This window comes from Martes martes (assembly GCF_963455335.1).
Source record: "Martes martes genome assembly, chromosome: 1".
Lineage (NCBI taxonomy): Eukaryota > Metazoa > Chordata > Mammalia > Carnivora > Mustelidae > Martes > Martes martes.
In genome coordinates this window covers 148,449,939-148,473,165 of record NC_137888.1, presented here as the reverse complement: position 1 = coordinate 148,473,165, position 23,227 = coordinate 148,449,939, and the positions used below count along the sequence as shown (strand labels likewise).

The window sequence follows — 23,227 nt, the reverse complement described above, 5'->3', positions numbered from 1 at the left end:
GTCTGGCACCTAGTATGAACAACTGTTTATAGACTCTTTGCTGGATGGATGAATCAATGCTGGATGTAGCCACACCAAAGGGAAATATCTGCACTTGGAACCAGAGCTTGGGGTTTGCCGAGATGAGTTATCTTAAAGCCTTGTAAGTGAGGAAATGGAGACTCAGAAAGACAAAGCCACTGGCTCAGGGTCACAGAGCTAGAATAAGTGAAGGCCGGCTCAAAGAACACAAACACAGAGAAAGGGATATGGTCAGACTGAGTGAGCCATGACAGGCTACACATTAATGGCCTATTTCATAAAGGAGCTATCTACTAAACCTGCCTCAAATACCTACAGCAGTTACCCCTAGGGTTCCCACAGGGGAGCCCCCATCACAGCCCATCCAAGAAAGCACAGCGTCTAATACACGTATTGAAGGCCTGTTGCTTAGTTCGACATAGCATTGATGGCATTTGCCCCCTCTCGAGCTAAGGCACATGGACCCATATTTATTTTCTTGGTTCTGCCAAACAGTGTTTTCCATCGACATCCAATTCAAAACATTTTCCTTGAGCCACCTTCTGTGTAGGTGCTGTGTTGGGTCCTGAGGATACAATACAGAGAGTTGAAAACAATCCGTCCTCTCCACCTGCAGAGATCTCATAAAAATCCCCAACTTGAAAAGGGCTTTAAAAAGGTCTTAGCTAGTTGCTGTTCCCAGCCTGGAATTAAGATTAGGGTTGTGTATTCGATTCAAAGAAGACCAGAGGAGAGGCAGTGGGCCTTGAAAGATCAAATGCCATGGGTTGACCTTATCTCACTATGGTTGTTTCACATGGACTCCATTCTGTGGAAGAGTAGGGTGACAGTTAAATCAATAGCTAAAGGCAACTGTTTGGGTCAGTGCCATAGACTGCAGCTAAAGACCAAACCCACAGCATCATGAGCTCTTATTCTTTCTCTCTTTCTAGAAAGGAAGCCAAGTGTCAGAGAGGTTAAGTAATGTGCCCGAGGTTACACAGCTAGTACTTTGCAGGTCCAGGAAATGACACCCTTACATCTCTCCGGCTTCGATCTATTGTTCTCTCTTTGATTCCACATTGCCTCCAAAGAAGGTACTGGAAGAAAATCGAGGGAGGCAGCAGTGTTACACCAGGAATCACTGAGAGAAGAAAAAGGTGACTCATCAAAAGCTGTAGCATTATTGTGGAGCCCATTGATTCTCTAAATATCTGCAAGGCTGACTTCATCAGAGTGGGTCGTGGTGGTCTGCCAGGGCTGTGACCATTCACCAGTCCTCACTGGGGACCTGTGATAATTCCATTCTCTCTCCCACTCCCTCCCTCCCTTCAGGAGGAAACTTTTTCGAGGCAAACCTGGAGAATGAAGGAAGTATTTCGGGCAGTGATTCAACATTTTATAGACAGTCAGAAGGTAAGCTTGCTTAAGAGTTTGCAGCTAATGGGAGGTTGAAGGAATAGAAGCGCCTTTAGAAACTCGGGGTCTCTCAGTTGCATTGTAACTGCTAGACACAACCCCTTCTTACTGGGTGGGAGTCTCCAGGGGTCTTCTTGTTGTTGCCACTCGTGTGTATCCATCATCAAAATTGGTGAGTACAGCCAAGGTGTGGCCGAGAGCAGTGCATTCGCTACCCAACCCCTGGATACTTTATATCCCCTGGTGAGCTCCAGTTCCAAGTCCATCTTCCAGAGCTAGAATATAATAATGAATACACTTGTGTAGTTCATATTAAAATATTCATAGAAACAATGTATCATGTACTGATTCACTTCTCCTTCTTTATACCAATATCATAGTCCCCTGAGAGTAGAAGTTCAAAGCAAAACAAACTGATGGTTTCAAATTAAACCTTCTCCATCATTTCAGCTCCTTCTCCAGAGGACTGGACCTTGAAATCCTCCTGAGTCACCTGCCCCTAGGGTCCTACAGCCCCTCTCCACGCTCTCTATTCTCTCCTTCAGGTGCCTTCGCCTGGAGGTCCCATCCTCCTTCATCATTGCCGCCTAGAACTTCTCCCCGTGGTACGACACACTCCTGCGGGCTCCAGGCACCTCCATTCACTGCTGAAGCTGAAATGCCCAGCACTGATTTCAGCCCAGAGTTCTAGACTCAGATTTCTCAAGCTTGTATCAAGCCCTGTAGATCCTACAGGGATCCTAGCCTCTGCACATCCTAATCAAGCTCTCAGTCACCCAACTTCCTAGCAGCTCTTTCTCCCAATTCTGTCCTTCTCTTTCTATTCTGACCCCCATGGCCGGAGAGCCTCCTGCCCACAGTTCCCCTGTATTAATCTTACCTTCAGTGACCATCCGTATGCACCAGAGTTCTCCAGAGAAGCAAAACCAATAGGACACCCACACACACACACACACACAGATTTATTTTATTTTAGGGACTTGGCTCCCACCATTGTGGGGCCTGGTAAGCCCAAAGTCTATAGGGTAGGTTAGCAGGAGGAGCTGCGGGCAGAAGCCAATGCTTCAGTCTTGAGACAGGCTTTCTTCTCTGGGAAACCTTAGTTTTTGCTCTTAAGGCCTTTGTTCTCAACTGCATGAATAAGACCCACCCACATTACCTCAAGAGCAATTTCCTTCCCTTAAAGTCAAGTATCGTACATATTAACCACATCCACAAAATACCTTCATGACAACACCTAGATTCGTGTTGGATTAAATCACTGGGTATGACAGCCCAGCCAGGATGATGCCTAAAACTGACCATCCCATTGTCTACCGGTCCTCCGAGCTTCCGTCACTCTGCCTCGCCTCCTTCTCCTTCGTCCACACCCCTGCCAGTCATTCCCTCTGCAGCACCAACCTGAGTCTTCACTTTCAACCAAAACATCTTGAGTGCTCACTTCACCCTCATCCAGAAGTCATGAATATAGCATTCGGAGCCTCTGGGTTATGGCTCCAGGCTCTTACTGGCCAGGGATCTGTGCAACTGGGGAACGATACCCACCACAGGTCCTCCAGCAAGCCTCTTAGCATAAGTGTCTGCTCACCCCATAGCCTGGGAAGCACAGGAGAGCGTGGATTTGGCTTGTCCATTGGGGCGTCCCAGGACTAGTGAGGGCTTGTGAGAAAAATACGTTGATTGGTATCTTGAAGAAGAGACACAGGAGGTACAAGTGTCTATCTCTAGGGAGCACTTGGTGTGATGACAACCTCAATTCTGTAGACTATACCTGTAGAAACACTGGGAAAGCTGCGTGTTCAGTCGGCCACCCTGGGGCGCACAGAGCCCTGATGTGACTGTCATCATAGCCAGCTTTCGATGGACCCATCAGCTTGCTGGATCTCTTTGAGCATCCCTGGGTTGGTTTTGGAGATTTTATTATGTTTGCCAGATGCCACTTTCTGTTCACAGTTGTGTCTTGAGGAACCTGCAAAGCTTGAATCAAGGTTTTTTTAATTGAGGGATTGATTAATGAGTGAATTGATGTATTTATGCTCAGTCTCATTCTACAGAGAGTTTGAGGCAGCTCTCAGGAGGTTTGCATGTGTTAAATAATGCATGAGTAAGAGAGTATAAATGGAAACAGGAAGTTGAAATCTGGCCAAAGGAGGCATAGGCATGTAGCCCCTGCAGACCTGTGTTCCTGGGCCTGATGTGAATCGGGCTTCTGGGGCAAGGGGAGGGATGATTGAAATTCTCACTTTCAAGTAATAAGCAAAGATCGAGTTTCTGGGAAAGCAGAGCTCTTCCAAGCACTCAGCTCCAAAAAGAACTTTGTCACCTGCAGAAGCCCTCTGACGTGGGGATGTTTCCTTCCACCTGTTGCCATTTGCAAAAAATATGCTTGCTAAAAATATGCTAGCATTATTTTTCTAAGTCATGTGAGCTTTATTTGTCTCACTTTTGTAGTTAAAATCAAGGGCTTTTGCAGACGGAGTCCTGGACTCAAACCTCATCTCTCCTCCTGTCACACTGAGTTGCCTCAGCCAAATTATTTGACCTCTCTGTGCTTCAGTTCTGTTGTCCGTTAGATGGCACCCACTCAGTGGACTGTGGTCCAGATGAACTGTGGCCACGCACATGACACTCAGCCTGGGGCCAGCAGGTAGTCGAGCTCGGTGAGGTTGGCCAGTGCTGTTGTTCTTGACAATATTGGCTTAGAGTCTAAACATTGCTTCCACGGGTTTTGTATTTGCATTAAACCATGTGTACTGTCCAATGCCCTTAGAACATTGAATAATTTTCATCCCTATCTTCACAGTGATATGTGAAATGCACAAAATAACACATAACCTTCATCTGAGAAAGCAGATGAAAGAGCCGTTATTTCTTTATATGAAGCCCTTCTAGGAGAGCAGTTATCTGTAAGGCAGTCTGCCTGTCGGGAAGGACTGCGTGTGATGCAATCATGCTCTCTCAGAGTGACTTGGCTGGGAGAGAGTCTTTCTGGTTCCGCGGGAAGCAACTCCAGAGTCTCGGACAGACATCCAGCTGAGATGGGGACAGGAGGGATCTGAGGAGTATTTTCAGAGGAGGAACCCTTGGGCCAAGCCTTGGGGGCCCCAGGAACCAGCTCAGGTACAGAGCAGGGACCAGAGGAAAGGCCAAGATATAGGAGCCATGAAGGGAGAGACAGTGACTCTCAAAGAATCATGATTTCTTGTGTCTGGGGTTGTGGGGGAGGGGGAGACTGAGGCAGGGGAGAAGGGCTGGAGCTGGTGCGCCAAGTTGAGCAATGGGGAAATTAGCCCCCAGCCCCTGCAAGACTTAAACAGAAGAACTGAAGTGGAGCAATCATTTTACTTGCCTTTCCCTTTCAGAAAGTGGTCTGTGTTCTGTTTGCTCTATAGGACATAGCATGATGGACACCTTGGCTGTCGCCCTGCGGGTGGCTGAAGAGGCCATCGAGGAGGCGATTTCCAAAGCAGAAGCCTACGGGGACAGTCTGGTATGACCCCCTTGTCCTCGCTGGGAGGAGGTGTGGGGCAAGGTTCCGGCCGCCGGAAGAGATCCAGATTGTCGGGAAACCAGCCTCACAGTGACTGTCCTTGACAAGAGCGGGGCCCACCCTCCCCCTGCCTCTGTGGTCAGGACTCCCGAGAGAGGGATGGCCACATCCCCCGACCCACCCACTCACAGCGGCCATTCTCTTCCCTTCCTCCGCAGGACAAGCAGAACGAGGCCAGCTACCTGCGGGACCACAAGGAGGAGTTGACCGAGGAACTGGCCACAACTATCCTGCAAAAGGTAGGTGGGCCCTGCCATACCGCTATGCCATTCACCCCCCACCCCTCCCCACCCCCGACCCAGATCAGAGTCTTGGCCGGCAGAAGAGCAACCATGGCCCCCGTTGTTACCTTGGGCACCATTTCTGGGCCACGTCACGTTTCCCTTTTGTGCTCCGGAAGCCACTGCGGAGGGATTTCATGGCGCTGCAGAGTCTGAGTGGAGGGATCCAATGGGCTAGTCTTTAGGGACCGAGCTGGCGGGTAAGGAGCCAGGAACTCAGCACTGAGCAGGTTACTCGCCATCTTCCTGTTTCCTAGCCTCCCTGCTGTGCGTATTTGCATGTGTGTGCATATGTGTGTCCTCACAAGTTTCGGTCTCCTGCTAACCCGCAGTCACCTCCTGCTACCTCCATGCCGTAAACTGTCCCTTGCATGGAGTATCCGTTCATTACTGTGGAGAAGCCAACCGCCCCAGACCTCTGTGTCTGCGAACAAGGATGATTTCTATGATGCCACACGCAAGTTTCTGACACCACCTCAGTGTCCTACAACTCAGTTTTGACACTATCCATGCCGTGTTAGCACGGACCTCACAAGTTAAGGGCTCAGCCCCACCAGAGCGCCCCCACTGCAGATACCAGAGACAGGTGTCAGGTATCCCCAAGTTACCGCACTGATGTCCAGTCTACTACAAATCCAGGGGTTCCCATGATCATGATTGCCCTCAGGTGGTATAATTTGCTAGAACAACTCACAAAACTCAGCAAAGTGTTGCATTTCCAAAGACGGATTTATCATAAAGGATACAAATGAACAATCGGATGAAGAGATACACAGGGTAACAAGGCCGGGGAGGAGGTGTGCAGACCTCCATGCTCTCCCCCTCCAGCGCACTGCCTTCCGGGGTGACAGCCCTGGGCGCGCAGTCCCGCCCTCTCCCCAGAGGTAGAAGGGGGAGCTGAGATTTCCCAGCCTTGAGTCAGCTCATTAGCATAACAAAGACACTCCCAGGGTTTTGGGGCTCAGTGCCAGAAACTGGGGCCAAAGACCAAATGTATGTTTTATCAGAGCTCAGTTTCTTTCTCGCTCAGGCATCCGCTCCGGGCTCATGCTGTGGGTTGGGCTCGAGTCCATGCTGTGTGTTCACTCAGCGGCCTGAGTAAAGGCACAGCAGCTACTGGGGCCAGGACCCAGGGCAGGAGCACAGGAGAGGAAGAGGAAACTGCCATATGGACTAAGGCCCAGGCTCAGCCCTGACCTCTGTGGTTATCCACTTCCTCCTCACCTGTCAGTGACCAAAGCAAGGCACCCAGTCAGCCCAAGGCCACAGGCTTATACTTATTGTCCCCTTCCTGGGACAGATGCAGAGTCACATGACAAAGGACTGCATGCAGGGAGCAATGAACAAGTTCAGTCTTCCGTTTTGGTCACAAAATCCATGTCCCTTCTGCATGGCCCATTAAGAAGATCCCCACTAATCCCCCAGAGAGCCCCAGATGTCTCATCCAACCCACAGTTCAAAGTATATTCAATCCAGATTGCAGGGCTTTTACGCTGGAGACCTAGGAACCTAGGAAACACGTTATCTGTCCCCATATGTCCAACACACACTGTCGGGTTCAGACCCCTGGGTAGCTGGCTGGCTCAGGATGTGACCAGTCCCCAGCAATCCCAGAGCCCAGGGAGGTGGGGGTACACCTTGGTCAGGCCCCCCATCTGCCCCAGGGCATGGCACCTCAGTTCCTCACTCTCCCTACATGGCCTCCCGCTCTCATCTTGTCTGGGCTACAAGGGCATTGAAGAACAAACCCAGATTGGTGGCTCAGAAGTCTTCTCAGCTGCCTCTAGGGAGTCAGGACCCCAGACACCACTGTACAAATAGATTCATTCTCTCCATGTGGCTGTGCCCAGCATAGCAGGTGGTACAAATGAGCCATCAGCTCCGGGCTCTTGGAACCTGCCCCCTTCACAGACCCTGCCAATGCTTCCTGAAACCGGGATTTACAGCCAGAGACTGCGGGTTCAAAAGGCAGCTCTACTGTTTACAAGCTGTGCAGCCTTCACTGGTAGCTTAACTTCTCTGAGCCAGTTTCCGCATCTGCAAAATGAGGAGTCGTAGCCCATAGCTCTTAAGATTATTTTGAGGATTAAATGCCGTGGAATGCATACAGTGCCTACCACAGTCTGGCCTGTGGTAGGCATTTAATGAATAGAAGTTGTAAGCATCATAAAAGGATGATTTACAAAATGTAAGGTGTTGTTCTGTTTTACCCTCAGGCATAACTGAAACAGGTGGGTATGCTGTTGAAACTAAGTTCTTCTGTGGCTGAAACACATCCCGGAGATGCTTCCGGTTGCTCCACATAGCACCTGAAGGCCTGGCCAGTAACCTGCCCCTTTTTGTCCCCCCCGCCCCCCGCCCAGATCATAAGGAAACAGAAGAGCAAAGGCGAGCAGCAAATGGAAGAAGAGCCAGAGTGGTCGCAGCCCCAGAGCTGCATGGCTGAGGCAGCTGACCGGGGGACCGCCACGCCCCCAGGAGGCCCCCGAGCTCCCCGCACCCTCTGGGTGAGTCCCCAAGCATAATCCTGCCCCCACCACACCCTGGTGTCCTGCCCAGGCACTGATCAGAGCTGATGCCCTAGATGTGGGGCCACCACTCTCAACCACTTATCGTTGACTCCTGTACCCACCCGACTGGGTAAAGGTACCTGAAGGGGGGTGGGGGGAGAAACAGAGAAAAGCGTATGTGATGGGGGCCGGGAGGGGCCAGAGGGGACAGAGGGAGTAAATACAGAACAGCCTCCTGAGGATATGCAGATGGCTTTTTATGCAGGACCCATTTAGGAAAAATAAAGGTGTCAATAGGCATTTTTAAAATTCATTCCAAAAAGGGTTGAACTGTTCCTGTGAAAAGAACAGCTTTCTGAGGGCCCTGGGCTTCCTCACAGCTTCCACCCCTTGCGTTCCGAACCCGAGCTGTGACAGTGAGATCACCATGCCGTTGGAGGCACCGAAATGGCCACCTCTGGACACGGACGGGGAGTCGGGGAGTGGCCCAGCCCTTTGTCCATCACCTTGAAATTAAGCCAAGGGCCGCAACTCAAAGCACAGGGCCCTTGCTGTGACCCCAGGGTTGGAGCCTGCTTGTGTCTATGGTAGAACCACCAAGCCTGCAAACTCCTCTACCTGTTGAAGTGGCCCCAGCAGAAGACGTGGGGGCTGGGGAGGCCAGAGGCTGAGGCCAAGGAGCCGGGCCTTCTGTGCAGAGATTACACCCAATATCCAGGGACTGGTTAGCAGGGCTTGTCTTCCAGCAGTGGTAGGAGCCCACGGTCCCAGCATGGGCGTGAGGTCAGGGCAGCGCACACAGGTGCCACTTAAAACTGGCAAGTCAGAGGCAGGAAGATCACCAACACGTGTTTCCCCCGCTCCTCCTGGGGGTCAGCGGCATTCGTCCCCTCTGTGAACAGATTGATAAAAACGGCTGTGCAGCCCAGCTATGTGGTAGGCATGCGGTCCCAGAAGCCATGCCCAGTATCTTCACCGTGTCAGTCCTCCCCGTGTCCTCACCAGCCACCAGATGCCCGGGGTAACAGGGAACATCTTTATGCCTTTATCGGGGAGTTAGCATCACTGATTTATTGGCAGAACCTTCCCTTGTCAGCATGCCCATCAGCTTATTTTACTGCTGCCATTGTGCACCTCAACAGGAGCCTCGGTCTGGGCCCGCTGGGACTGAATAATCCGGTTAGCGAAGCAGGCCTGGGTACGAGTCCGCCCAGGGCTGTAGGCGCCCCACTGAACAGCTGAGACTGGAAATGGACTTGGGGCTCAGCGGAGGGAGAGCCCCATGACCTTCAAATAGCCTGTCATTCAGAGGTTTCACTAACTCGTCCTGCCGCTGCGAGTTCAGGCTGCTTGCATACTGTCACCCTGCTTTCCGGGGAGTCTTTTGGAAGCATTTTCTGAAAGAGTCAGGCTTGGGGGGTGGCATCTCTAGGAGGTGTGAATCCCCCTAGTCTCGGCATTTGACCAGTACTTCCTCTATGTAGACTTCCTGTGCAGAGGGTATTCATACATATTACTTCATGAGATCCACGCAAGGGTATCCTGGGTTCTCCCCATTTTACAGAGCAGTAAACTGTGGCCTCCCTAGCCTGAGCCACTGGAATTGAGTTGAGGGGTGGGGCAAGACCAGAACCCAGGTCTCCTGGCTCCAAGCATTTCCTCCACTCTGCTCCTGTCTCCTGGGTCATGGGGCAGCTCTTGGATATGAAATGCCTGTTTTCCCACCAAATGTTTAGGAGGACCCCTTGTCATGCTTGCAATTCAACCTAGAAATGGTATTCCTGCCACGTCATTGAGGCTGGAGACACTCTGTGTGTCCGCGGAGATGTGGCACAGTGGGCTCTAGAATGGGTCTGGACAGTGGGCACAGCCTGCACTGGGCACCCCCTTTCCACAGGAGGACAGCAGAGTGCTTCCTGCACACCCCTTCATCAAGTACTGGGTGAAAGCGGCTTAGAACAAGCAGCAGTGATGCTTCCCAGGGGGACCTCCCACTCAGCCCCTCAACTGGCTGCAAAGACCCTAGTCCATCTGGGACGCAGGCACGTGGGGACCGTGGGTCAGTCACACAGGGTTCCCATTTGCTTTCCTAAAACAAATCTTCTCAGGGTTTCCTTTTCTCACCAGAAAATCTGTTTCGCCAAATGCCTGCCTCCCGCACATCCTAATTGTCACGTTGGTTTCAACAGCAATGGAGACAGAGCACATGCGTTTCTTACTTATTTGTCCTGAAGCAAATGACAGAATATGATTTATTTCTAGATTTTGATACAGGATAAGGCCTAGTGGAAGTCCCTCTCCCACTGCAGGCATCTTTTGAATCTCAGGTATACAGTGCTTTGCAAGCTATGTCCACCTTCCCGGGTCTTGAATCCATCAGTGTGGGAGGGGGTGGAAGAGATCCTTGAGGCTATAGTTGGAGCAAAGCCCAGAAAAGCCACCGATACACCCCTTGGATAACACTTTAACCACCCAGATCACAGGACCTGGCACTTACAGAGGGGACAAGATCATCCACTCGCTCCTATTGCTAATCCTTCCATCCTTAACTTTGATGTTTCATCAAAGAAGTCCCCTCTTGGCCTCTCGGTGTGATTTCTCCCTACACTGTGATTTGCAATACGTAAACAGCATATTTTTGTCAACATTATCAGTCAGGGAAACGTGAATGCTTTGGCTTTCTCTATGCACGCTTGTACTCATGGGAGCTGCCCCAAAAGAAGCAGCCAGAACCCCAGCTTAAAGAGAAATTCATCATCCAGCTGGGTCCCTGGCACGGTTTGCTCTTTTGAGCAGCCAGGATTGTTAGCCCCCCATTGTCCGTGGTCACGTATGCTCAGGCGATGGGCCAGCCCAGCACTGGACATGTGGCAGCCATTTCTCAATACAGGGCCATGGCCATCTGATGGCACCATGTTGATTTGTGGGGATTTAGTGATGGCCTGGACTCGAACCCTTCCCCTCAGCTCCCAGGATACCTGTGAAGGAAGGAGACTGTGTGGATCCACACAGGGGTGGGTCCACCCCCTTGTGAAGGCCATTTGTAACTCTTGGTTTTGTTTAAAGACAGCCACATGATAGAGCTTTTACAAAACCTTATTTGGAAGGAGAGTCTGCGCCTTACCCAGCGCTCAGTGATAAGAATCCATGGAATCTTGATTAGTTAGCTCTTTAGAAAGTCTTACCCCAATTCTAGCTCTTCCAGTGACAAAGAGGCTGGCATACCTCCTCTGTGTGAGTGATGTCCCATTGGGCTCCAACCCCATTAGCAGGCTAACCAGACAAGCTCACCAGCCCAGGCCCCTGAGGGGGCCTGCAGGGAAAGACTGGCTCCCTTCTGATGACCCTGACCCACCACTTCCCCCAGTGTCTCAAGCCTTCCTCCCTTCATCCTTGTCTCTGTCCTGTTGCCTTCCTCTCTTGTCTTCAGACCTTCATTTGATGCTACACGTGGGTCTCGACTCTTGGACAGACCCCAGCCTGACTTCCCTTGGTCAGGACCCCAAGCTCTTTCCCTCTGACCAGCACCAGTGGTCAGGGCCAACCTGGGACCTCAAGTGTTGGTACATCTGGGGGACAAAGGTCAGCCTCTCCAATGCGCTGTGCAGGATCTCACCTTGATGGTGGCTAAGCCTGTGCTTTCTCCCCACCCCTGACCTGCACCTGGTCCCTGTCCCCTGTGGTCAAAGTCTGTGCTAACACCATATCCCAGAGTTAGGGCCCAAGGGGGACTGACCCTGGCCAAGGCCACCATATTGCACAACCATTGACCTGGAATCCAGCATGAGCAGTGTCCCCAGGTTGTACAGCATGATGACTGTGGTTCTAGCTGCCAGTGAGCAGGAACAAGGACTGGTTAAGGAGCAGATACATGTTTGCCCATCTCATGTTATATCTTTTATATCTGCACCACAAGGTGTGGATGTGGGTATTTTGGACCCATTTTATAGATGAGAAAACTGAGGCTAGAGCATTAGCATAAGTTGCCTAAGGCTCCACAGCTTGTGATTGGTGGCTCTGAGAGTTGAATACCTTTCTCCTCTTCCAACGCCCTTGATCTAGCTTCTTCCTCTATGATACGAGATCAGCAGATTCAGCTCTCTCTCGGTCCTGAGACTGCACTCTCCAATGCAGTGACCATGAGACACAAGTGACTATTCAAATTTAAATTAATTAAAATGAAATAAAGTTTAAAATCCAGCTCCTCCATTGGACTGGCCACATTTCAAGTGCTCGGTAGCACCTCTGGCTGGTGGGTACTGTATTACACATTGCAGAATATTTCAATCACCCAGAAAATTTTGTTGCGCAGCACTGGTCTAGAATTGAGATGAGGAAGTGATAAGCAGAGGGCATAAATGCAGCAATGTGCCTCGTCACTGGTGAAAGAAGCAGCAGGCCAAGTCTTGGCTCTTGGGGACCTCAGGAAAGGTGGCCCTCCCATCTTTTGACCAGCTGATCTCCAACCTCCCCCCCTGCTCATATGCACCATCACCAGAGCCCCACTCCAGGGGTTCCAACTCATGGGGTCTGGAGTCAAGCCCGGGCTTCCGAGTACCTGACCCAAATCTCCCCTGGTGAGGCTAATGGGCTGCAGGCTTGAGGATAACTCTCTCTTGAGGAGGGCTCCCTGACCTCCTGCTGCAGAGGCCATAACCCTGTGGCCTCCAGGCAATGCCTCCCCTTTTTCTTCAGTTCCCCAACAACCTGGACCCCTCTAGCCCAGGGCATAACTATGCAGAATCTCAGAACACTGCAGGCCAGGATGCTGGGCTTAACTTTGAAACCCAAACTCAATCCATCCCCTGCAGAGACAGGAGTTCTCCTCTGTTCTCTTGAAAGAAACTTGAATGTGTTCATTCTCTTGTTAATTTCCTCCCTTATTGTGTGTTTCTCCAACAGTAGGGGGTCCGTGCCATCCAGCTTTCAAAGCCTTAAGAGGCAGTATCCTAAAAGCCTGTAGTGCAGATCTTGTAATTCATTTAATGCCTGCCTCTTTGGGTGCATGTATATACAAAGTCGTCTTCATAATAACCTGGCGATCCTATTGATAATAACCGTGATGACCCCAGGGGCCAGGCTCTTAGGATGTGTCCAGTGACCAAGAAGCATCTCTCTGTCCCCTCTCTATCCTTCTCTATTTTTCTCAGCCTTTCCTCTTACGTGTCTGTCCCTTCCTCCCTCTTAGTTGCTCTCTCCTTTTACAGGATAGATCTAAAGTATTTTTCATTATTTATAATTACTGGGTTGAATTTAGTATCTATGCCGGACCCCAGAAATACAAAGCAAAGCTTTGTCTCAGTTGTCATTCATCCTCTTCCTGTTTTATGGAATAACTTCCTTGTGAGTGAAGACCACTTTGGTGCCATGGTCAGTCCCTCAGGGAGCCTGCCCTGTTGGCAGTGCTGATGGTCCTATTCGTCATAGTGACAGTAGACCATTCTAAGAGATGCAAGGAGTGCGTCACGCCACTGCCCACACAGGGTAGGCAGCGAGTGTGGAGCAGGGTCTCGTGATCGTGCTGTGTGTTTCACCCAGAGCGTCAGAGCCAACTGGTTCAAACGGCAAGTCCTGCCCGTCCGGAGCAGGTTAGCCAGGAGGAAGGTGTTTCCAGGCTTGCAGCATGGGCTCAGCACAGCATGGAGAAGCATGGAATTGCATCAGCATGGGGCCAGACAGACCCCAGGTCAGACCCTGCCTCTGCCACCTGACCAACCGTGTGCTTGGGCAAGTTATTCAACCCCTGCCTCAGTTTCCTCATGTGCACTCTATCAGGCCAAGTGAGAGAATGCCTATGTTGTCCCGGCTCAGCGGTAGAGTGTAATAAATACTCTTATTTTGACTTTACTCATTGAGTGCTTTTTATGTACCAGGCATGACACTGATCCTTTTACATGAGGAAACTGAGGCACAGAACACTTGAAGTCCCCCCTGCCCCCCGCAGAATCCCACAGAGCAAGAGGAAGAGCTGGCATTGACCCAGTGCCAAACACACCACCCATTAGCTGGTGCCTGAAGAGTTGAGGCTGACCTGTTTCAACACACAGATTCTCAAGTTCATCTTTGCAAGACCTTGCTGGCACCCCGATACTCCTGGACCATGGACCAGCCATTCCCGCGCTCCCTTTATAGACATGCAGACACTGACTCAGGCCAGCCCTTCCTGTTATTATCAGACCTGCTTCTTCCGTGGACAGTAGGGTGGGTAAAAGGAAGGGAAGGAAAGCAGAGGTCATGGGTGAGAACAAAGGAGAGGGCACAAAAGCCCAGCTAGGATCATGAGCAAATAAATGACTCTAGTAATCCCTTCGCTTCCCAGGAGCCAAAGAGGTTGAGCTAACTGGTGAATAAATGCATTATCCTGTCGCCATCTGCTGCTAAATATGTTTATTGCATTGAATTTGTGGCAAAACTAGGTCTGGGTCTCGGAAGGGGAGCTTTTCCACCCTGGCTGGAGGCAGGGCCAGAGGTGTCCTGAAACCTACTGAAGCCCGATCTTGGGGTCTTTTGTGGTTGTCAGGGTATAGTTTTCTTCTAGTGTGAAACAATGGCTTGCCTGAAATTGAGTGTAAAAGTCTGGGATCCCCAGCTCGCTCACAAAGAACACAGATGCCATCCTCCGTGTTAGAACCACGGGGACTTTTCACTTCTTGGTGCAGGCTTTTGTAGATGGGGAGCATTTTTGTCCCATAAAAACGGACCCAAGCTAGCTCTTAAAAGGACACATACAGACAAATATAAAATACCATGTGACCCTCTATAAAATGAAACATTCAGTGTCATTTTTCCTCTTTTGTAAGCGTGTGTTCAGTGATTTATAGTGAGAAGCTGGCAGATATTTAAAAAAAAAAAAAAAAAGCCAAGTCATGGCATAGAAAATGGCTCCATACTGCACCTGGCAAAGAATGGTCAACTCCCTTAAGGAGTTGGCTGTCTAAAGTCTGTCTGAAGTCCTGGAAATTCAGTCACAACAAGCAACCAAGGAACACACCCAAAAGACCATTCCTGCCGTCAAGGAGCTCACGGTCTTTGGAAGAACTGACAGGTTGTAGTAGGACTGTAAGACAGTATATGCAATTATGTGTGGGATTACATCGAAGGGGAGGCTTCATGCCAGACCACGGTGGGATGAGTGTCAGGGGTATATTCCCTGAGTACACAAGAGTTTGCCATAGAGAGATTTTTTCTTCATTTTTAGTAACTTCATTTGACCATCAGATTTGATCTCTTTTCTCTCTGGCAGCTGTTCATCAGATTAAGGATTTAGCAAAATCATAGGCGGCTCCCTGAATACCCATCCCCATGAAAACCTTGTTTTCCTGACACAAAGGACAGAGTCCAGGCTTTCTTGCCCTTGGAATAAAGGGAGTGGCACTCAGCTGAAAGCCGCTTGATGTGTGTGTTAGCTTGGCTGTCCTCCAGCTCAGACCTCGCCCTCCATGTACCTGTGATATGATTCAGTGTCTCCGCCTGTCCTTTGAAATCTCACTGCCTCCGCTTCTTAGGTAACAGCTCCTTTTCCCTTCTTTAATTCAGACGCTAAGTGGTACGTGTTGCAATAGTTGTAGGCTTGTGGATGGGCCACACTTGGCTCATGAATCTGTTGTAGGATTGACATCATGCCCTAAGCTTCTATGCGGGCTGCCCAAATTTGGGTTTGGAGGTCTTCCGAGGGAAGATGCTTCTTTTTTGAGCAATTTGACCTAAGAAATGTTGCCGGGAAGATGGCTGGATAAAAGACTTTCCACAGCCACTACCCACTAGGGCTCTGATGCTTTCAGGTAGACTGGCCAGCTTCAGCAGAACAGTCCTACAGCGTTACGCACTGTTTGTAGCTGGTACACCCCAGCGCGGGAAGAACCAACACCATCAGACATGCCTTCTCCACACTGTGTCATCTACCAGAAAGCGGAAGGCATCCCTCCCCATGACTGTGCTCCTCAGTCCGCTCTCTTCCCCTCTTTTTTCTCCACAGCAGTCCCAGTCTGCGTTCTCACTCCTCAGAGAGGATGCCTTGAAGCCCCCTTCCCTGGAGGCCGCGTCGAGGCCACGGAGGAGCCAGGCCCGGCCACTGCGGGAGGAGGCGACCTTGCCCAGCTGGAAGAGCACGGACAGGCTGGACGAGACAAGTAACGGTTTTAAGTGGCATCTGGTTGGTCTGTGGGTCCCAGGAGTGCTGTTGGGAGGCTTCTTCCCACTCAGCCCGAGTTGGTGTGGGCCCATTTGGGGCTGCCGAGCCACCGAGTCATGAGGCCTCTACCAAGCACACACGTATAATGCAGTTGTGTTTTCCACTGGGCAGTCTTCCGGCTGAGACCCATGGGACAGTGGGGGCTGGGGTGCTCCAGGGCCAGGGTGTTAAAAATGCCTCAGCTGCCTGGCCACATTTCAGCTTCCCATTCCACGTGGACCAGGAGAACGGGTCTCGTGCAGGCCAGAAATACTAATCCAACCTAGCAGGCTATGTCAGTGTTCAGAGGATTTGGGTCTCAGTGAGGGCTGGTTTCAAGAATGTCCTTTTTGAAACCTTACATAATAGTGAGGGTAATACTCGCTCCCATAACAAAGAAACCAAACATTTAGGTGGCTTAACATACTAGTTTAGGTTCTCATCAAACACCAGTGCAATGCAGTGTCCTGGCTGCGGGAGGCCTGTGGAGGCCCAAGGCTCTGCTGTCCTCCATGGCCTCTGAGCTTTCTGCTGGGTCATTCACACCAGCCAGCAGATGGAGGAAGAGAGAACAGAGAAGTGAGTGCATCTGCTTCCTAACCACCTCAGCAGGGACATGGCCCACACCACTTTCATGCCCAGCCCATAGGCAGGAACCAGTTACACAGCCCAACTTCAGCACAGAGTTGCTGGGACGCTGCTCTGCCATGAGAGGCGAGGGGCTCACGAGTCCTTGATGGACAGCTGTCATCCCACCGCACCTGGGGATGGCCTGCTGCCCGTTCTTCCCGCTCTTCTCCTAGAACATCCCACCTCTGCATAAAGCCCTTGAGCTCCCCTCTCCAGAGACTCAACATCACAACACACAGTCTGTCATAAACCAGTCATGTCACATAATCCTTCACAGTGAAGACACTCCATTTAGCTGAGTCGCTTTCCCAAAGTTACACATCCAGAGGCTGGAGGTGCTTGGAACCACATGGGTAACAGTCGAGGGCCACGAAGGCCTCTGCTCAGGCCACCTGGGTCTCTTGGGCTCCGTGAGTGTCTAAGCCAAGATGCTCGCACCGCCCTGGCACAGGTCTGTTCTCTCCTCACCCAACCACACGTAACGGAAGCTAGGAGCATTGTCCTCACAAAAGAAGCCATGGGAGGATTCTCAACTCCCACTGTATGTTAGATCTAGAATCTGTTTCTAAACAACCACCACAAAAATTAGCAACAAAATACTCACCTTAGAAATAGGCTTTTAAAGATTAGGCTATCGTTTCTACTCTCTAAGGGAAAATATTGAATCCACAGCTATTGAAACAAATTCCATTGTCCTCAACGTGCAAAGAACCACAAACCATGCAATGCTTTTTAACAGTCATTCTAAAAATTTCCCAAAACAGATCATTTCCGTATGAACCTTTTATTAGAACCCAGCCATCAGTAGAATCTGCAGAGATTCTGGGAGCACATGAAATGTTCCCTCTTTATGTATATGGTTTAGGTTTTTGTTTTTGAAGTGCTTTTTTCCATTCTAAATAAGCTTTTCTTTCCTTTCCTCCTGCTGCCCAGCGTATCTCTTCATTCATTCATAGTCTTCCTTTCTCTATCTCTCACCAGAGACTGAAAGTTCTCACAGAGAGGGGGCTCTAAAATTCCACAGGGCATATGTTTATCTTCCATAAACAATAATAACTACCCTCTAAAAGTCACTTTACCATGTACATGGTCCATCTGCAGGCATTACTTTATTCACTCCTCCAACAGCGCTACGGAGCGTTACCATCCTCTCACGTAGCCGACAAGAACCTTGAGGGACAATGAGGGTGAGTATCTTGTTCAAGGTCCCATGGCTAATGTGGCCAAATGCAAACATTATGGCTCCAATTTGCAGGCGTTTTCAACTACTGCATGATAGTAAGTGTCCCTCCCTCCATAAAAGCAAACAAATAAACACCACCACAACAAATAGCCTTTCAAAAGTCATGCTTACACACAGATAAGTTTAGAGGAGATTATCAGAACTTCTAGAAAACACTCCATTTCACAGAATAGTTCCCTGCTGACTTAGGAGCATTCCAAATAAATTTGGAAAGGGTTTTGATTTTCAAAACAGGATTTCTTTTTACCTAATTTTCTGTAAAATAAAGCACCCATATAACTATATATCAGTGGTACATAAACATAAAATTTAGTTCAACAATATCAAACACAGAAAAGATTTCACACTCTTCTCAAAAACTCCATGCATCTCTCAGGATAGGGATTTAAAATAACAAAACTCTAAAGCACTTGTGTAGAAAACCTCTGGTTTTTCTGAGGAATGCTTGACCTTGACATGCTAAAATGTCCAGGCCAACCCCACAGGCCTCGAGAAGTGTCTGATCTGTTTAGCGGGAAGCGGATTATACCTGGGAGCAAGGCCCAGTCTCAACAGAGCAGAAATGTAGAAGAGTGGTGACCCAGAGGTAGGGGTCATCTTGGTTAATGGACATTGGCTATTTTCCACAGTTCTACTCCTGCCCCAGGGGAAAGGTGGCTTCCAGAGCTTGTTAGTTCATGGTTGGGGTCAGCTGGAGGGACACTGTGGGCCGAGTAAACCACAGCAGGTCCACTTTGAGCCCCGGGAGAGCTCTTGGCAGTCAGTGGATGCCTCCCCAAACACATTTCCCCTTGATAGACCTTGAATGAGCATCCACTATAGACACAGCACATGCCCGGTGCTGGAAATAGCCATCGGGGACGGGCCCTGCTCTGTAGTCGCTGACTGGTTGTTACCGCACAGTCACGGAAGAGAAAGAATTTGGACAAAGGAGAGAATGGAAGGGTGCAGGGTCCTCGATGGCTATTCCCGGAGGACTAACAGAGTGTGGTAGTGGGAACCGAGTACAGCTTTGAGCAGTTCCGACCACGCTTCTTGCAACCAGGTTTTCACAGGGGTGGGCATTCAGGAAGCCCGATATGCTTTTGCGGAGACAAAAGCTGGCCAGCTTCTAGCTTCCTCAGAAGAACGTGGTGAACTGGAATTGTGAAAGGCAGAAGAGAGGGGCCAGCGACAGACTGAATCCCTGCCTTCCGGGTAGCAGGTGTCGGAGGCAGGTGCGTGACCACGTCTATAACACCGCCAGCCCGGAAGCCAGGCACAGAGTGGCATTCGTGGGGGCTTTCCTGCTGTGGCTTCCTCCCGTGACCCCAGGAGAGGATACAGACAGCAGGGCCGTGGGGGGCCTGACATCAAGAGCGCAGTCTTGCCCCTGCATCCTGTGGGTGCCGGGGTTCACCAATAAGTAGTCTTTACAAGCCCGGGGCAGGTTCCAGAACTGCTCACGGACTGGAGGTAGGGCAGTGAAGAAAATGCATCCTCTGGTCAGTGTTGTGGCGGGGCAAGGGGAGTGGGGGTAGACAACCAGGAAAATTAGCTCTAGTATAGTTTAAGTCTTCGAAAATGAAAGCTTTTTGCAAAGTCCAGAGAACAGAGTAGTCTAGCTTCTTAAGGTAAGAAAGCCATGGATGTGTCCTTGAGAAGCAGCATGGGAGTTGGGTCTCCAAAGACCATCCAGAGGGCTGACTTAACAACCAAGTATAGGGCCCGGGGCGGGGCGGGGTGGCCACACTTCTCCCCTCAAGGTGAACCCTCTCCACAGCCAGGGTGAGTCTGCTTTGCATCATGGGAGTGTGTCTGTGTGCAGACTCTAACAGAAAGATCTAAGGACTTGTGGCTTATTTGGAGGTGAGCTCGGGAAACACAGAGAGGGGAGGAGGGGACATGAGACGGGGAAGGGAAGGCAAGGAAATGACTCCTTATGGAGCAGGGCTGGGGAGCAGCAAGAACCAGTGTAGGACACTGGGCAGCAGCAGGCAAAGGAAAGGGGGTACTAATCCACCAGCTTCCGCTGCCACTGGTCGAGGGCTGCTCCCAGAGGCTGTGATGACGCCCACCCCTGGGGCAGCCAAGCAGCCTCTGCTAACCAGAGCACACATCTGCCCTGCTTATTTCTGGAAAAATCCAGGTGGGCTCTGTGGTCCCTGCCTTCCACACTACCTGGCCCATGAGATTGGGACATGGCATTGGGAAAATGCCAGCAACGTAGAAACCCTTTTCCCCAGAAGACCGACCATTACCACCACAACAGGTGGAGCCCGTTACCTGCAAACGGCAATAACATCGTCATTAGGCTCTCTTCTGCACGTTTCCACGGCCAATGACAGTAGTTGCTGTGGTACACAGTCGTAATTACAGGATAGGTAGATATGAATCCCTGTGTAGGCAGTACATGGCCAATGGTAGAGGCCAACTCGGCAGGCAGAAGGGAAAAAGGTTGAGGGGTAGCAGACAGTATGATCGAGGCTTGACCTATGTTGTCTTCTAATAGTCCTCTGACAGCCGCAGAGAGTCACATTGTCCCCATTTTTAGGTCAGGAAACGGGCTCAGAGGTGCTCTTTGACCAAGGGACCAAGGTCCCCTGTGGGGAATCACAACAGCTGGGGCTCAGCCCTGGCTCTGCCTGAATCCAAAGTTCCAGGGCAGCCCAGGGACAGATAAGGAGGAAAGCTCTATGAAGAACTCGTCTCCTGCTCTGAGCAGGCACTTGTAACTGACTTGGTGGGTGTCACCTCATTTAATCCCCACACCCAACTAGGACGGGATTAGCTGTGTCCCTTTCACCAATGAGAGAACCAAGGCTGAGAAGCTTCCCGAGCTTTCCACCCAGGCCCCCTGACTCAGCGGCCTCCGCTCCTCCCTCTGCACCAGCTGGCTTTGGGACACAGCAGGCTGGAAAGGCCGCTGAGATCCGACCCCTGGCAAAGGAACCTTGTCATCATCGGGAGGAGGGCTCAGCCACATGCGTGATCAGCCAAAACCCAGACTGGGTCATGGCAGGAGCCAGACAGGCTGTCACCCTAGGAGGACCCAGGGAAGGAGGAGGCCACATCTGGGCAGGGAGACAAGAAAGTGCTCTAGGAAAAGGGCAACCAAGCAGATGAGGTCTTTGAGAGGTCCCTGTAGCTTTGCTATGTGGAGACGGTGGTGGGAACAGACCCTAAGGGTAGAGGGAGCAGCCAGGGAAAGGCAGGACCTAGACGCTCAGACTTCCAGGAAGACTGTGCTTAAATCAGCCCTGGGCCTGGAATCCTCCTGGATGAAAAGAAGCCCCACTTTCTGACTCAAGAAGAAAGGGAACACAGGTGTCCAGCCAGCCTGGGCTGCAGTCAGACAGCTGACGTGCCCCAGGGTCTCGAGCTGAAATGTGTTCAACCAACATCTGAGTTCCCTAAAGGCTGTGGCCCTGCAGCGGTCCTGGCACGTACAGTACTCTGTGGACAACGCCGTGAAACACTGGGAACTTTTACTTCATTACACGAAACAGTAATCATTTAACTAGTAGGAAACCTGTGTTCGAAAGGGCCTCTGGCAAGACGCTGCCCCAGTGTCCCAGCACAGCGGAGCTGTGGCCCCTGGAGGCCTCCAGCCCAGAAGCTGGTGTCCGCACACAAGGGGGGCTCCAAAGCAAACCTCATCACGCAAATCCCAGGGAGTCCTGTAAGGTTTCTAATACAGGAACACAGCTGCTGTCGGCCACTGCTGTGCCCCAGGCCGCAGGGCTTTCCCAGGTACTCGTGGCTGAGGAGCACCATGCCATCCTACTCACTCCCTGGGTGCGTTATCCTGTTTGGCTTCCGCAAAAAAAAGTCAAGCAGCTATCACCCTCTGCCATGCTGGTCTACCCTTGGGGCCCCAGCCACCTGCCATCACGGATGCTCTGGGCAAAACTGAGCCCACTGTGGGCCAACCCAGACCATGACCTCCAAGTGAGGACCACTCCAGCCTGACCTTGATCAGTGCCTTGATTGGTGTCCACAGCACAGTCTCTAAGCCAGAGCCATCTCGGTTTTGGATAGAGATCATCCCGATTTGACCAGGTATGAGCCCTGTGACCTTCGACAAGTTACGTAACCTCACTCACCTTTGTCTCCCATCTGTCAAAGAAGATTGGAATTACCAACCGCCTTCTCTCTCACATCCTTTCCAGAATGAGGCATGTGCCTTGAGTTGAAAATAAACTTACGTGGCGAGCAGGAATAAACTCTGTCCCTCTCTGCGGCTCACACAGAACACTTCTGGGACCAGATGTGTGGGGTTTTTCCATATCTACCAGTTCTCTGACACCGGCCTGGGGGCCTCCAGCTCCGTGCTGACCTTGTCTCCCTGCAGGTAGCTCCCGATCCCACCATTAAGGGCTCAGGACCATGTGGCTTCTGACACCAATTACAAGTACCAGGTCATCCCTTGGACTTTTGACCGACCGGCTATGCACGACCCCCTCCTCAGGTTCAGTCATTTGCTGGAGCAGCTCAGCTCACAGAACTCAGGGAAACACTTAGCTTCACCAGTTTATCATATAACAGAGGATACAGATGAACAACCAGATGAAGAGGTTCACTGGGTGAGGTCCTGGAGGGTCCTAAGCACCAAGGAGCTGGGGTGCCTCTCTAGGCACGCAGACATGCCAGCAAGGAGGCTCTCGGAACCCCATACTTGGGAGACGTTTATGGAGGTTTCCTCCCGTAGCCACAGTCGATCATTAACTCATTTTCCGGCCCCTCTTCCTTCTCCAGGGGATGGGGGTAGGGCTGAAAGTTCTGAATTTCTAATCATGGCTTGGTCTTTCTGGTGGCCAGTCCCATCTTGGAGCCGCCCAGAGTCACCCCCTTAGAACAAAAGATGCTCCTGTCACCCAGGAAATTATAAGGGACTTCATTGAGGAGCCCTATGTCAGGAACTGGGGTCAAAGACCAAATATTAACAGGAACTGGGGGCAGAGTCTGGTGCGTGTGTGTGTGCGTGTGCGTGTCTTATTTCACACTGCCATCTCACAAGGCCGTTGTGGGTAAGATCTCCAGGAGTGCCAAGGGCAGAGCGTGTTAACCTTGAGGGAGCCCAGGGCCGGTGACAGAGTCCTCTCCCATCCGACTAGGGACAGCCATGGCCCAAGGGCAAAGAGCCAGACCTGAGGCTGCTAACAGTAGCTGTCCCCCCAACCCCCCGCCTTTCCAACCCAGCCATCCCAGGGCAGGAGAGGGGCCATTCTGAGACAGAGGGGACCATCCACCCAGGCAGAGATGCACTAGGAACCAGACCTCTGAGTCTCTCCTCATCCCTGGAGCGCTGGGGCCTGCAAGGCCTCAAGGGGCTTCTTGGGGACCTTCGATTCTGCCTCCTAAAGAGGTGTGCCTTTTGGACTTCCCAGAGTCAGCTGCTCCCTGGGACCCCGAGCCAGCGGTAGGGAAGACACAGAGGGCAGC

The 23,227-nt window shown here is 51.1% G+C and overlaps 1 protein-coding gene across 1 annotated transcript in view; it reads left to right on the top strand.

Moving 5' to 3' along the window:
• The window catches only part of MYRIP (myosin VIIA and Rab interacting protein), a gene marked incomplete at its 5' end in the record, with an annotated part of 315,920 nt that overhangs the window by 236,043 nt on the left and 56,650 nt on the right, over positions 1 to 23,227 (top strand). Inside the window, 5 exons of the mRNA XM_080821795.1 lie at positions 1,336 to 1,416; positions 4,812 to 4,909; positions 5,128 to 5,208; positions 7,614 to 7,757; positions 15,736 to 15,889. Of these exons, the coding sequence (XP_080677921.1) occupies positions 1,336 to 1,416; positions 4,812 to 4,909; positions 5,128 to 5,208; positions 7,614 to 7,757; positions 15,736 to 15,889 (558 nt within the window). The remainder of the gene's footprint in view (positions 1 to 1,335; positions 1,417 to 4,811; positions 4,910 to 5,127; positions 5,209 to 7,613; positions 7,758 to 15,735; positions 15,890 to 23,227) is intronic.